Below are 14683 nucleotides of genomic sequence, written 5' to 3'. Positions count from 1 at the left end.
TCTGTAAAGCAGAGATGACAATAATGCCTCCATAGAGCCGAGGTAAGAAATTGGTGAGGTTACCACAGTTGAGTATCTGGTGTGTGCCAGGCACAGAGCTTCTCTTAAAATCTTGGACCCACCTGCTCAGAGCCAGAAGTCTTCAGCTTCGCACCTCCAACACACACATACACACACATGCACACACATGAAGGAATCTCTCCTTAGCCTCTCTCAGGTAGCTCGCCAGCCCTGGTTACACACTTCTCATGACTGAGATTTCTTTCCCTTCTGGGGCAGCCATTGGTTCAGTAGTAGGTAGGACCCTTGCCAAGGTCACATAGCAGCCTGGGGTTGGGACAGGAGCCCTAGCTAGCCTGGTGCTCCTGGGCTTGTGTATTTATGTTCTGCTACCTGCCAAGCAAAAGGCCTTTTGGTCCCCAAACCTTTAGGTAGGAAGGACGGCTACAGGGGTCTCTCCCCACGGAGGGTCACCGGGGATCCTGCAGGGCTGAATGGTGGCATTTCTCGGGGAAGGAAGTCTGTAGCAACAGTCTCCCTTCAATCCTTCCTGCTGCCATTGGCACCCAGACTAGCCCTCACTAGGGCTGATCCCTTGGCCACACTTTGGAGATGAATCCTGGATAGATCCTCCATGATCTGGTCTTCCTGTCCTGCTTCTACCACTTAACAACTGTGGGACCTGGAGCAGGTGGTTTCACCTCCCTGAGTCTCAGTTTTTTCATTCATATAATAGGGATAATAATTCCTACCCAGTCGGCTTGTGCTGAAGCTTGTGAGTGAGAAGGGGGCGTCATTAAAAGGAAGCTGTCATTGTTAAGGCGATAATGGGTCTGACCAGACTTGCAACAGAAGAGGCAAGTCTTCAGAGAATGTTGGTTCCTCCCCTCCTGCTTTCTTTCCTTCCCTTTAAACAAAGTTGTTCTGCGGTGCTCCCCACTGTGTGTGGGAATGAGAAGAAACTGAGGGGGAATTAAAAGTTCAGAACAGGAGAAGAAGAGGTGAAAGAGGGATGGCATGGGTCTGTGGGGGTGCTGAGTGGGTGTGACCAAAGGAAGGGTCCACTTTCCTGTTAATCAAAGACGCCTTGTGTGCGTTTTCCTAGCAGTCCTGCTGTTAATTTATAAAAAATGCCCCCTAATAAAATTCTGCTTGATTCTTCGATTGGCTGGGCATTAGGCCGCAGCCAGCAGCGACGCGGGGACATAACGGATGCATTTGCAGATTTGGAAAATTAAAGCCATCTATATGGCGCCTGTGGCGGGAGATCCGCCGATCTGCTTGCTTAATGAAATATAAAGATTCTTTTAACCAATGTAAGCACAATTCGACAGCTTGTGAAACGCGGCCGCGCTGTGATGGATGGCTCTCTTGGCTCGCCAGGAATTGCGGGGCGGCACCTTTTAAATATATAATTGATTCTGTTTGGAGTGTGCAGTGGGCTGAGCCCATGCGGGGCCGGCCTGGGGCCAGGAGTGCAGAGCCCTGTTCAGAGGCTCCCGCAGGCCCTGCCAGACTCCAGCCTGGGTAGCTCTTTGCCTTGCTATGGGAGCCACACACTCCAAACCGGATGTGGGTGGTGTTCCAGCTGCTGGGCCTGGCTGAGGACCCCGATGGCAGGTCTGGGCTGCCACGATAGCTAGAAAAGGGCCCACTGAGCAGGGTTCTCCACAAACCCTGGCTTCAGGTCCTGGCGACAAAGGAGGTGGTGGGACTGGGGTTCTACGTGTCCATTCTGCCCTGAGGACCATAACCCATTATGGTGGCCCTGCTTCTTTCACTGTTCCCTCACCTCTCTTAGCCTCTGGTTCTTTGTCAAGTCAACATTTATTAGTTACTAAACACTGGCTGCGTACCAGGCTCTGGGCTAGGTGTTGCAGAAACAAAAAATGGATAAGACAAATCTATTTATTTTCTCTGTGTTGCTCTTTCTGTCTCTCTGCATCAACTCCATACCCTTGGTTCCCCCCTTTTCCTCCTTGTATTTCTCTCTTGTTCTCCCTCAGACCTTGTTCTGAGGTACCATTTAGTGTATGTTCCTCTGATCTCACACACACACACACACACACACACACACACACACACACATTCATTCATTTATGCACATGGGCCCCCAGACATACATACACAGAGACATAAATAACTGCACATACACACGTAAACGCAGATGCACATGCAGGTATGTGGCCAGTCACACAGACATGGGCACACATGAACACTGACATGACCTGCACACTGTGTGCTACCACATGTGGGTAGCTTGGATGGTAAGTGGCATCCACAGACAAGGGCCCTCCTTGTGACCTCAGAGGAAATCTGGGGCCCTGATGTCCACCTGGACTAAGGAGGAGGAGTCTGAGGCTAGGGAGGGAGGAGCTCAGCTGGCAAGATTTGGGCTCATACGCAGCCTCATCTCGCAACACACACGCACACACATATACACGCACATACTCGCACACACATGAGCATACACGAGCATGCACACCAGGGAAATGTGCTTTTTCTCTGCTGTCGTCCTGTTGCCTTGGATCAAATCAGAGATGCTGGAAGTCAGGGAATGGAACGTGTCAGACTAAGAGCCTGCGTGACTGGAGTTAGGAAACACTAGCTGGTGGGAAGAACCTCGCTGTGGAAACCTGTTCCACCACTTCCTAGCTGCTTGCCCTTTAACAAATTAAACAGTCTTTCTTACCTTCCTTTTTCCGCATCTGATAAAAACAGTTCCTACCTCCCATGGTGCTGGGAGGATTGATGGAGATGGCTGCGGATGTATCTGAGGCACTTAATAAATAGTTGTTATTATTAATTTTCATCGGATCCTCATCTCATGAGCCCTGCCTCTGTGCCAGACCTTGTGATCGGGGCTGGGGTAGGGAGGCCAGAAATGCATGAGATACACCTTTTACCCTCACAGAGCTCAGTCTAGTAGGGGAGGTAGGAGTGTCATCACACTCTTCCGATTCAGGTGCTAGAAGAAGAAAAGCCATGGAAGGTGCTTTGTGTGGTGAGCAAGGGCTCAGAGAGTGTGTTCAGTAAACAGGAGCTGTTTTTGTTGCTTTCTTGTTATTGTTAGCATCATTTCCCTGACCCGAGCTTAGTTATCTGGAGCCTAGAGAGAAGAGAGATGCCTTCTTAGGGACAAGTCGGGAAAGGCCCCATTTCTGAGGAGGTTGAACTAGGTCTTAATGGAGAAGGAGAAATTTGTCAGGTGAAGGGGGAGGAAGAGAATGGTGTTTCAGGTGGAGGGCCCAGCAGCAGCAGAGGCGTGGAGGTGACAAGAGGGAGTGGCAGGTAATCTGAGATTGCTGGGTGCTGGGGAGAGGCAGGGCAGCAGGCTGAAGGGGAGGGCAGAGGCCGGACTGGGAAGGTCTTGAAGACCTGCAGAGGACCAGTGAGCTGGGGCAGTTGTGGCACCGAGAGAGGTACCTCTCTTGATTTTAGTTAATAAAGACTTGTCGCGCATCAAAAACTGTGAGATCAGCAATAATTAAGTCAATTAAAATGTCACCACATCAACAGCAATGAGTTTTAAAGCAACAAAGCCCTGCAGAGGTGGGGGAAGGGGATGGATAAAATTACTTCTAAACTCTGTTCCATCTTCCCCACCTGGAGCTTGTGACACCTTCTGGGGCCTGGCTCCATCCCCACGTTCATTGGAACACATGGATAACCCTCCCCATCTCCTCCTGCCAAAAAGGAAAAAAAAGAAAAAAGTATATATATATATATATATATATAAATATGAAAATCACCAGTAATCCCATCTGCTATCTCCCAGAGATAACCCCTGTTAACATTTCAGGGTATAACCTTCTAGACTTCTTTTCTATGCATATTTATACATACATTACCAAAATGGGATCATATCATGCATATTGTTACCTATTTCTTTGACTCAACAATATATTGTTAACATCAGTACAACGATCCACATCACTGTTTCAAATTGTGGCACTGTGTTCCATTGCGGGCATGACTGTCTCTTCATTTACTGAACTAACCCTCTCTCGACGGACAGTGAGGTTTCCAATTGTTTGCCATTGTAAGCAGGGCTGTGATAAACATTCCTGGACACACATCTCTGCATATTTGAAGGATATGTTTCTGGAAGTGGAATTGTGGAGTCAAATGATGCTCTCTCTAAAGGCTTTTGATGGCAAGAGCTAAAGCTCTTTTGTCAGCGAAGTCAGGAGGAGGAAAGGACCATTTTCTACTCCTCTAGGTAACCCTGGGTAATAATTTTTTTTCATATTTGCTAATCTGATTAGTGAAACAATTGTGTCTTACGGTTTCTATTTTTATTTCTTTGGTTACAAGGAAGGCTAAGCTTTTTGTCATTGGTCAGATGGCTATTTGTGTTTTCCCCAATAAGTTGTCTCTTTAGTTACTTTGCTGTCTTTTAAGGTGACTGTCTTTTTGTTTCTGTGGAGGAGCTCTTTATATATTATCCATATTCTCTTATTTTTATATGAATTATTTATTTTTATCAATTTTTCTATGTCATATATATGGTAAATATTTTTCCAGGTTTGTTGTTTGCCTTTTAGCTTTGTTTATGGCATATTCTATTATACAGCATTTAAATTAAAAATTTTAAATGTTAAAATGTTAAATTTTTAACATTTAAAATGTTAAAATGTTAAAAATTTTGTTTTTGAGAGAGAGAGAAAGAGACAGAACATGAGTGGAGGAGGGCCAGAGAGAAAGAGAGACATAGAATCGAAAGCAGGCTCCAGGTTCTAAACTGTCAGAACAGAGCCCAATGTGGGGCTTGAACCTATGCACTGCAAGATCATGACTTGAGCTAAAGTCAGATGCTCAACCAGCTGAGCCACCCAGCTGCTCCTCTATTATACAATATTTGAACACGATGTCACCATGTCTGTCCTTCTTTCCTTTGGGGTCATGTGTATAGTGGGTAGAGTGGGCTTCTTTAAGTAAATGTTGGGAGGTGTTATGTGGCAGTATCAGCTCAGAAATCTGTAAATCCAGCCCTAAGCTCCTGACTTGTATATCCAATTGCTAATTCAACACTTACTTGGAAGTTGAATCCATATTTTCATACTTACCATGTCCCCCCAAAACCATGATCTCCATTGCCCCCTCCCTAGACTCCCTTCTCCCTCAATGTTCCTGATTCAGGAAATGGCCCATCTTCACTCAGTTGCTCAGGCCAAAAATATTGTAGTCAACCATTTTTTGTTGTTGGTGGTTTTTTTAAAGTAGGCTCTGTGCCCAACATGGGGCTTGAACTCACAACTCTGAGGTCAAGAGTGGCATGCTCTACTGACTGAGCCAGCCGGGCGCCCCCAGTCATCCTTTTTTGACCTCTTTTCATCACATCTTATAACTAATCTATCACAATCATGCCCATTCTACCATCAAAATATGTTCTCAATCTGGGGCACATGGGAAGCTCAGTCAATAGAGTGGTCAAGCGTCCAACTTCAGCTCAGGTCAGACTTTGGCTCAGGTCATGGTCTCATGGGTCATTGAGGTTCAGCATGGAGCCTCCTTTAGATCATCTGTCCCCCTCTCTCTCTGACCTTCCACTGTCCTTTCCCCTTTTGTGTGCATTTGCACCCTGTCTTTCTAAAAACCAAACAAAAAAAATTTTTTTTTTAATGTTTTGAATCTGACCACTTCTCACCACCTCTCCCCTACCACCTAGCCTTGGTTGCTGGCCTGGCCTCTTGCAGTTACCTGGTCTCTCCACTTTTCTTCTTGACCCTCTGCAGTCTCTTCTCTGTAGCCAAGTGAGCTTTTTTTTTTTAATGTTTTATTTATTTTTTGATACAGAGACAGAGCATGAGAGGGGGAGGGGCAGAGAGAGAAGGAGACACAGAACTGGAAGCAGGCTCCAGGCTCTGAGCTAGTTGTCAGCACAGAGCCTGACGCGGGGCTCGAACCCACCAACGTGAGATCTGACCTGAGCCGAAGTCGGAGGCTTAACCGACTGAGCCACCCAGGCGCCCCGCCAAGTGAGCTTTTTTTTTTTTTTTTTTATTGTTATTTTACAAACCCTTGTGTCGAGGGCTGACTTTCAATAGATCGCAGCGAGGGAGCTGCCCTGCTACGTAGGAAACCCCGACCCAGAAGCAGGTCTACGAATGGTTTAGCACCAGGTTCCCCACGAACGTGCGTTGCGTGACGGGCGAGGGGGCAGCCCCCTTTCCGGCCGCGCCCCGACCCAAGTGAGCTTTTAATGACAAATTGTATCATGTTGCCCTTTAGTCCAGACCCTCCAGGAGCTTCCCATCACAGTGAGGATAAAATTCAAACTCCTTACAATGGGGCTGTGAAGCTCTCTGGGGTCTGTCTCTTCTCTCTCTCTACTCGCTCCCTCTCTCTCTGTGTTTCAGCGACCCTGACTTTCTTGCTGTTCCACATAAACACCAAGCTTCTTCATGCCTCAGGGCCTTTGTCCTTGCTGTTCCTTCTGCCTGGAAAGCCTTCCTCCCAGAACTCTGCATGGCTTACTCCAAATAGCAGAGTGCCCTTTCCTGACCATGTGTTCTACAATAATCTTCCCTTTTCCTCTTGTTATTCTCCTCCTCAGTCTTATTTTTCTTCGGAGCACTTGTTTCTGTCTGGCATTGCTGCCTATATTTATTTGTTATTTTGTAGTCTTTCTCCCTTGGAATGTAGATTCCACGAAGGCAAGGACTTTGTTTGGTCACTTAGTAGGCGGGCGCTTAATACATATTTATTGAATGAATATGTGTAATATATAAAAGTGTGTGAGTGTAATGTTTGTGTGTAGATATATTTGCTGCTTGGATAGGTATCTGTGAGAATGTCTATGTGCAGAGCTGTGGGGATAATGACATTGCATTTGTAAATATTGCTGAGTCTGTGTGTGATGACCACTTCTGTGAGTGGCTTGCTGAGAATGTCCATGTATGTGTATTTGTGCATGAAAAGTGTGTGTGTGTGCGTGCGCGCTGTGGATGTTTGGTTACGTGTAGCCCGAATGTTTACATCAGTGAGGGTGGGGAGCTGAGACATTTAGGCACGTTCTTCCTCTTACCAAATGGACCTGCCATTGTGCCAACCCTCCCTCATTCCCTCCCCCACCCAGGACACAGGAAGCACCTGTGTGTTTTTGGGAACCTGCAGACATTGGGTCACCTTCCAAAAATGACACTTCAGGCCGACACGGTGTAGGCACACAGATGAGAACTGTGAGGGTCCGGAAGAGACCTGGGACTGATAGGACCTTGACAGCCTTGTGCTGAGCTGGACTGTCTCAGTAGGAAGGATGATAAACTAGCCACCAAAGAATGAAGCTGAAGCAGTGTGGGGGGCTGGGCCCTGCTTTGGCTGTGTGGCCTCAACATGTCACTGCTGCTTCTCTAAGCCTTGATAGACTCATCTGTAAATGGGGTTCATTGCTCTGGAAATGGTTATATAGAGGTAAATGGAGGGTAAATAGAGGTAAATAGAGGGAGGTAATGGTAGTGAATATATAACAGTCATAACAATACTGTTCTTTTGTCTGTGTGGCACATTAAGGTTTTAATCCACTATCTCATCAGAGCAAATGCGTCGGTGTCCCCAGTCCAGCTCTGAGCTTGGCCCCATGTGGGCCTCAGTAGGTGTTGAATAAATAACTGTGAGTGAAACAGTGAAGGCACAGGTAAGAGAGTGCCTGGGTGACTAAATGGAGATGGCTGCATAAAGCAGCAACTGGACTGATAAGTCACAGTGACTAACATTTTTTAGCACACACTGTGTGCCCGGCTCTATTGTAAAGGCTTCTCCTATGTAACAATCCCATATGATAAGTACTATTATTAGCCCCATTTTGCAGATGGAGAAACGGAGGGAAAGAGAAGGTAAGTGACCTGCCCAAAAGTTACAAAGCTCCTAAGTGGCAGAGTTGAGATTCCAGCTCGGGCAGTCTGACTCCAGAGCCCAGAGCCCAGGCCACTTTCTGATGGAGAGGCAGAAGCTCCTGGGGATGAGGTGAACATCCAAGGTCTAGGCTGGAGATGTCTTCCCCAGGGTGGAGCGTTCCCCTGGTTCATGTCTCCTCTCCTTCTCTGTCCGCAGGCGCATGCCGCGATGCAGCACTACGGGGTGAATGGCTACTCGCTGCATGCCATGAACTCGCTCAGCGCCATGTACAACCTGCACCAGCAGGCGGCCCAGCAGGCCCAGCACGCCCCTGACTACCGGCCGTCGGTACATGCGCTTACGCTGGCTGAGCGCCTGGCTGGTAAGGGCCATGGAGATGGGACCTTGGGGACAGAACTGTGGGGACTGGGGGGTTGGAGGAGAGGCCTGGGGGAGAGGGCTCTGGAAGTTGAAGATAGGAGGGAGGGAGCACTGGGAGTTTACTCTGGGAGGCTGTGGAAGACCCAGGTCACTTAGCAACACAGAAACGTGTCAATTTAAAATCTATGCGTGACCATCCAGAGCACTCCTTGTTTGCCAGGACTGTGCCCAGGCCCAGTAGAGCTGCCCTGGGCCTTTGGATTCCTTTAACAACCCCATGAGGAAGGGACTCATCCACCTACCTGCCTGTCTCGAGGATGAAGCCTGAGGGGGGAGGGTAAGGGACTCGCCCCGAGGAGAAGCTGGAAGAGGACTGGAGTGGCCAAGCGAGGATATTTCAGGCACGGGGAGTCATATAAATAATAACAGCTAATTGTGTGCCAGGTGCTGTGTGAGGCTTTCTCTGCATCAAATGATTCAACCCTGATAAACAGAGGTTATTATCTCCATTTTATGGACAAGGAAACTGAGGCTCAGAAAGGTTAAATCTAGGTGGGGGTGGGTCTGGGGTGTTTGAACATGACATTAGGACTAAAAATATAAGCTTTGAAGTCTCAGATCTGCAGTTATTGGGGCTCTGCCCATCCACCTCTCCTCTCTGAGCCTGCACCCCCTTTATACAGAGGGGACAATGGGATGGTCGGGAACTTATTTGAGGTAGCATAGGCAAAGGATTCAGCAGAGCCTGCTAAGTGCTCAGAAGTCACTATTCTTCAAGTCCCAAGGTAACTACCCTGAGGGAGCTGCAGTCTTGTGTCCCTGTCCCCCTTCCACTGATTTGCTGCCCTGTAGCCCCTCACTGTGCGTAAGGATTTGACCGCAGTTGATGGGCATGATTCCTGGGAGGTGGGACCACCTTACTCTCTCCGGTCCCAGGTGAAACTTTGAGCAGCTAGTGAGCCCATGTGTGTTCACTGCCCTGTGCCAGGCAGTAGTCTGAGGACTTCAGGGCACTCTCAGGGAAGCCAGGTGCCCACAGAGCCATAGATGAGCATGTAGGAGTGTGGCTAGGATTCAGTGGTGAGGCAGCTCAGAGCAGTGGCATGTGGTGTAGTCAGAGAAGCCGTTCTGCAGGCTGTGGGGCAGGAGCCAGGCCCTAAAAAGGAGTGACTGGTGAGGGGACCAGCATGAGCAGAGGCACAAAAAAGGGATGGGATATGAGGACCCTGCCTGGGAAGAGGTGCCGGCCTGGAAGGGAGGCTAGGGCAGCCATTCCCACTCCTTGAGACCCTGCCAGGCCTTGGGGTAGGGCTCAGTGAATAAAATTCCTGAGCCCCTGGTTGTCTTCTCTAGATCAGTGTGGGGCATAAGTCTCCAGTGTGGATATGTGGGCACAGTCCTGTCCTGGCAATGGCTGCATCTCTGGTTTGGAGTGGATTCACGATCCTGAACCTGGTGGTGACACCAGCTCCTCACAGGAGTCAGGAGATGGAGGCTCATCTCTGCTGGTGGGGGCAGAGGAGCTGGGATATTTAGCACTCCACCCCATTTCTCTAATTCTTAAGGAGGAGGGACATGAGCTCCAGGTGAGCCTTTGTTTGGGGGCCTCGCCTTCTGGCAGAAAGTTTTGCTGATGGTACAGACAGCACGGCCTAGCCTGTGACCACTCACCCATATGGCCCCTGGAGCCAGCAGCAGGAGGCTGAGCTGTTGCTCCCTTAACCAGGGTTCAGCTGACCGAGGGGTTTCCAGTCCCCAGGTAACCAGCATGAACTCAGTCCAGGCTGGGATTAATGCCAGTTTGTGAGAGGTTCAGGGCTCCCGCTTTAAACTGAAGAAGGAGCAACCCAAAGGTAGCCTTTCTGGATACCCAGTTGCCTCCTTCCTCATTTAGAGTGTTGCAGTGACTCCCCAATCTCTGAAGTGCAGCCCCATCAGAGGGTGACCCAGCTCGGGTTCCCGTCAATATAGACAGTCCAGGAACCATTTACGGGTGATAGGAGGCAAGGGAGAGAGGTTACTGTTCGTCCACTAGGATCTAGTCAAGCAGAAGGGCTGGATCCTGACACCAGCCCTGGGCAGATATCTATCCTCCGTGGTTTTCATGTTACCAGCATGTGAGCAGGACTGTGGAATCAACAGTCCTCTAGCCCTGTCTCCCATCCAAGCCTGCAGTGGTCAGAACCTAGTTGTTTTTTTTGTTTTTTTGGTTTTTTTGTCCTTCTTTGAGGAAGCAGCCAAAAGGGCCAAGACTAGCTGCAAAAACTTTCCTATGCTCTGAGGGCCCTGCCAGTGCCAGGCTTTCTTTGGAGACAAGAGCAGGAGCCTCAGGTCTTGCCACCAGAGACTCACAGGTCAACTTGGACCGTCAAAGTCATTCCCAGAGGACATAGAATGACTGGCAGACCTCTTCTAACTAGACCTTGCAGATACCATCCCTGCTGCCAGCCAGGCTTCTCATGGTCAGGGGCCCGTATTATGTTGGTATCCAGAATCTAAGGGTCGTAGGATAGTATAACCTTTGTGACACTGACATATAGATTATTAACATCATGTAGTCTTGGAATATTATACTCCAAGCATCCTAGGACTCTGAGGATCTTAGGGCAATGTCCACCTACCTACCCACCCACCCCCAAGCCAAATGAGGAAGGTCACAGTCATAATCCTGTCAGCGTCTCATGGAGATGTATTAGGCCTCTGTGGTCCTTATAGTGAACATGGGCAGGGAGAGATGGTAAAACCCCAGCCATATGGAGAGAAGATGGGGGATTTCCAAGGGAAAAGGGCCAGGACCTGGCTGGGTGTTCGAGTGGGTTGGAGCAAAGTAAGATTCAAAACCTATTTCCCATAATTAAATGGGTGCCCTCTCCTTGCCCTCCAACGGCTGTACATTTCAAGACATCATCTTGGAGGCCCGCTATGGCTCACAGCATCGCAAACAGCGCCGTAGCCGCACGGCGTTCACTGCCCAGCAGCTCGAGGCCCTGGAAAAGACCTTCCAGAAGACTCACTACCCAGATGTGGTGATGCGGGAGAGGCTGGCCATGTGCACCAACCTGCCTGAGGCCCGGGTGCAGGTAGGGCCCCGCTCCTCTAAGTGGACCTTGCAGACAAGTACCAGCCTGCTAATCTGGCTTCCGTCTGCCTGGGAACCAGCGTTTTTATCCCTCAGTGCCCATGTAATTGCTCTCTCCATGAATGCCTGTGATGACAGGAGCGGGATTTTGGAAGGGATGGGGGGAGTGAGAGGCAGTGTTATCATGCTCGTCCCCTCCTGGAGCACCCCAGTTCCACAATTCACAGCTGCTCTCCCATCCCCAGGTGTGGTTCAAGAATCGCAGGGCCAAGTTCCGGAAGAAGCAGCGCAGCCTGCAGAAGGAGCAGCTCCAGAAGCAGAAGGAGGCTGAGGGCTCGCATGGGGAAGGCAAGGCCGAGGCCTCAACCCCAGACACCCAGCTGGAGACTGATCAGCCCCCAAGCCTGCCCAGTGGCGACCCCCCTGCCGAGCTTCACCTGAGCCTATCTGAGCAGTCGGCCAGTGAGTCAGCCCCTGAGGACCAGCCAGACCGGGAGGAGGATCCCCGGGCAGGGAACGAGGATCCCAAAACTGAGAAGAGCCCTGGGGCTGAGAGCAAGGGGCTGGGCTGCAAGAGAGGCAGCCCCAAGGCAGGTGAGGCTTGGGAGATGCCATGGGTGGGTTGGGGCCCAGCTGAGGCAGAACAGCCAGATGCTGGACAGGGGCCTGGGTATGTGAGGTGGATCAGAGCAGGGATAGAATCAGTTTTTTAACCTATGGCACTAGGGCATGGCCCCTGAGAAAGGAGATGGCCAGGCCACTTGGGTAGCTCAGTCAGTTAAGCATCTGACTCTTGATTTCAGCTCAGGTCCTGATATCAGGGTCGTGAGATCAAGCCCCACATCAGGCTCAGTGCTGGACTTGGGGCCTACTTACGATTTTCTCTGTCTCTCAAGGAAACAAAAAAGGATAAAAAAATAAAAGAAAGGAGTTGGCCATAGAAGGCCTATGCCAGGTGTTTTCCAGGAACGGGTTGGGTGGCAGGGGAGAAGGCGTAGGGAGCTCAGGGCTAAAGCTGTTTATCAACCATTATGGAAATACTGTGGTATTTTAACAACCAGTACAGACACACCAGTGTGTATCGGGTGAATACCACCGTGGTATCAGGGACTCTCACATGCTGAAGAGACTCAGAGTCATGTTTCTGAAGGAACAGAGCTGTGGAGTGAGGCACAAATCCTGAGCCCAGGCAGAGAGCTGGTGAGGGTCAGGAGCCACAGACAGCAGAGGGGAAGGGGAGGTGACAGGCCTCTCAAGAAGTCAGACATGGGGGCCCTGGCTGCCCCAGGAAGCCTGGGCCCCTCCCTCCCAGGATTCTGAGGGGTGCTTCAGGACACGCCTTGGCTGAGATGAGTGGATATGGTTTCAGCCAATGCCTGTCTTGACTGCCATGCCAAGGGGGTGGGAGGACCAAGGGAGACCCTCCTGGCAGACCAGTGTCCTGGTCCTGAGACTTTGGTTCTCGGTGCTCTGCTTGCAGACTCCCCAGGCAGCCTGGCCCTGGCCCCTGCAGCACCAGGGGGCGGCCTCCTGGGCCCCTCCCACTCCTACTCATCATCCCCGCTGAGCCTCTTCCGTCTGCAGGAGCAATTCCGCCAGCACATGGCAGCCACCAACAACCTAGTGCACTACTCATCCTTTGAAGTGGGGGGCCCGGCCCCCGCCGCTGCTGCCGCCGTGCCCTATCTGGGCGTCAACATGGCCCCGCTGGGCTCACTGCACTGCCAGTCCTACTACCAGTCCCTGTCAGCAGCTGCTGCTGCCCACCAGGGAGTGTGGGGGTCCCCGCTGCTGCCCGCGCCCCCAGCAGGCCTGGCCCCTGCCTCGGCTGCCCTGAACAGTAAAACCACGAGCATCGAGAACCTGCGGCTTCGGGCCAAGCAGCACGCAGCCTCTCTGGGACTAGATACGCTGCCCAACTGACTGCTGGCCTCCAACCCAGCCAGGGGTCTTGGGTGCCCCCTCCCAGCCCCAGGGTTACTCCCAGATGGCTTGCAAGGAATTAACTCTATGAACCCGGGGGTTCTGGGGCCTTGGAGTCCTGCCCCTGTCCCCCTCCCTGAGTCTCAGCCCCTGGTGAAGCCCACACTTGCACACCCTCTGCATGGCCCTGCTTGGATCCCTCGGAGGCCGAATGGGGGGGGGAGGGGAGGCTGGGGCATCCGCAGCCCTCTGCAGGAGAGTGAGGCCCTCTGTGGCCAGATCCTCCCCTCAGCACGGCCTCCCCCTGCCCTCCCTCCTTCCCTTCTGCCCCCTAGTAAGTTGATGTGTGAAATGTGAGATATAAATATAAATATATAAAGCTATATTTTCAGGCTCCTGCCTGCTCCAGGCCCCATGCCACCCTTGCCACCCCTTACAGTGTCCACATCTCTCTCTCTGGCTTTCCTCTGTCTCTCTTCCCCCTCTCCTTCTTCCCTGACCTGCCGCTGTCCTGTCTCCTACTGCTCTCTCCCCAGCCTCTTTCTTCCCCACTCTGCACCTTCTCTTCTCCCTGCTCCTGCTTTCTTTCTTTGGACCCAGCTGGTGGTGTTGTCTATTCCCAGGCTGTTTTGTTTGAGATTGTGACTTTTTAAGTTGTAGTGGTTTTGCTTTTTCCTGTTCTTCCCCTCCTGCTTCTCCCTACCTGCCTGTCTCCTCCCTGCATCGGCCTCTCTAAGCTGTTCCTCTCCATCCCTGGTAGAAGTGGTAAGGCCCTAGCTGGAGACCCTTTTGCCACTGGAGCTGAGGGCAGGAGCTGGCACTGACCCTCTTAGCCATCTTCCCTCAGGCCTGTCATCTAGAAGGGTCACCAGTCACATTCTCTTCTCTCTCTTTTCTCAGCTTTGAGGCCACATTCCCAAGATGAAAGAGGGAGTGGAGGCAGGAGGCAGGCTGAGGCAGGCAATTAGAATGGTGGCATCCCCGCCTGTAAGATCTCCAGGACAGAGCACGGACACCAGCGTTCATCCAGGACTGACCACAGGGTTCTAGGTCTCTCTGGTGAGACTTCTCTGGTTGGACAGAGGCAGCAGGGGAGGGGTGCTCTCAGAGAGAGGTCTCTTCAGAGGAATGGGGCAGACTCTTCTCTCCTGTTCCCTGGCCTCTAAGTTCCACAGCTAGATTCGGCTGCAGATTCGGGTGCATCTGAGCCAGGAAGAAAGGCTAGACCCTAGCTCCTGATCACAATAAGTGCAAACCACACAACAGTGCATAGTTGCAGGCTTCTGTTGACATGCTGTCCTGGAGCTAATTGTTGAAGTCAGGGCTTCTGTCCAGCTCATCACTGGCATGGAAAAGTGGGTGCCTGTTTATGGCCAGGAGCTCAGCACAGCAAACTTCCCTTCAAAGCAGTATGGCCTTGAGTCAGCCTGTAGCCTCTCTGGGCCTGTCTCCCCATCTGGA

General features: G+C 51.0%; 1 protein-coding gene across 2 annotated transcripts; it reads left to right on the top strand.

The window, feature by feature from the left end:
• The first annotated feature begins 8058 nt into the window (after nucleotides 1-8058).
• On the top strand, nucleotides 8059-13388 carry DMBX1 (diencephalon/mesencephalon homeobox 1). 2 transcript variants are annotated; one of them, XM_029948780.1, is made up of 4 exons: nucleotides 8059-8221; nucleotides 11122-11300; nucleotides 11545-11893; nucleotides 12780-13388. In XM_029948780.1, exons 1-4 carry the CDS (start codon nucleotides 8068-8070, stop codon nucleotides 13220-13222), a joined length of 1125 nt encoding a protein of 374 aa, XP_029804640.1. In that variant the 5' UTR covers nucleotides 8059-8067; the 3' UTR covers nucleotides 13223-13388. The 2 variants fall into 2 exon arrangements, with proteins under 2 accessions (XP_029804640.1, XP_029804639.1); XM_029948779.1 differs by having other exon boundaries at nucleotides 8068-8219; nucleotides 11105-11300.
• Nucleotides 13389-14683: the final 1295 nt, after the last annotated feature.

Source organism: Suricata suricatta, chromosome 8 (genome assembly GCF_006229205.1).
Source record: "Suricata suricatta isolate VVHF042 chromosome 8, meerkat_22Aug2017_6uvM2_HiC, whole genome shotgun sequence".
Taxonomy (NCBI): Eukaryota; Metazoa; Chordata; class Mammalia; order Carnivora; family Herpestidae; genus Suricata; species Suricata suricatta.
This window is presented reverse-complemented; position numbering and strand designations above follow the sequence as displayed.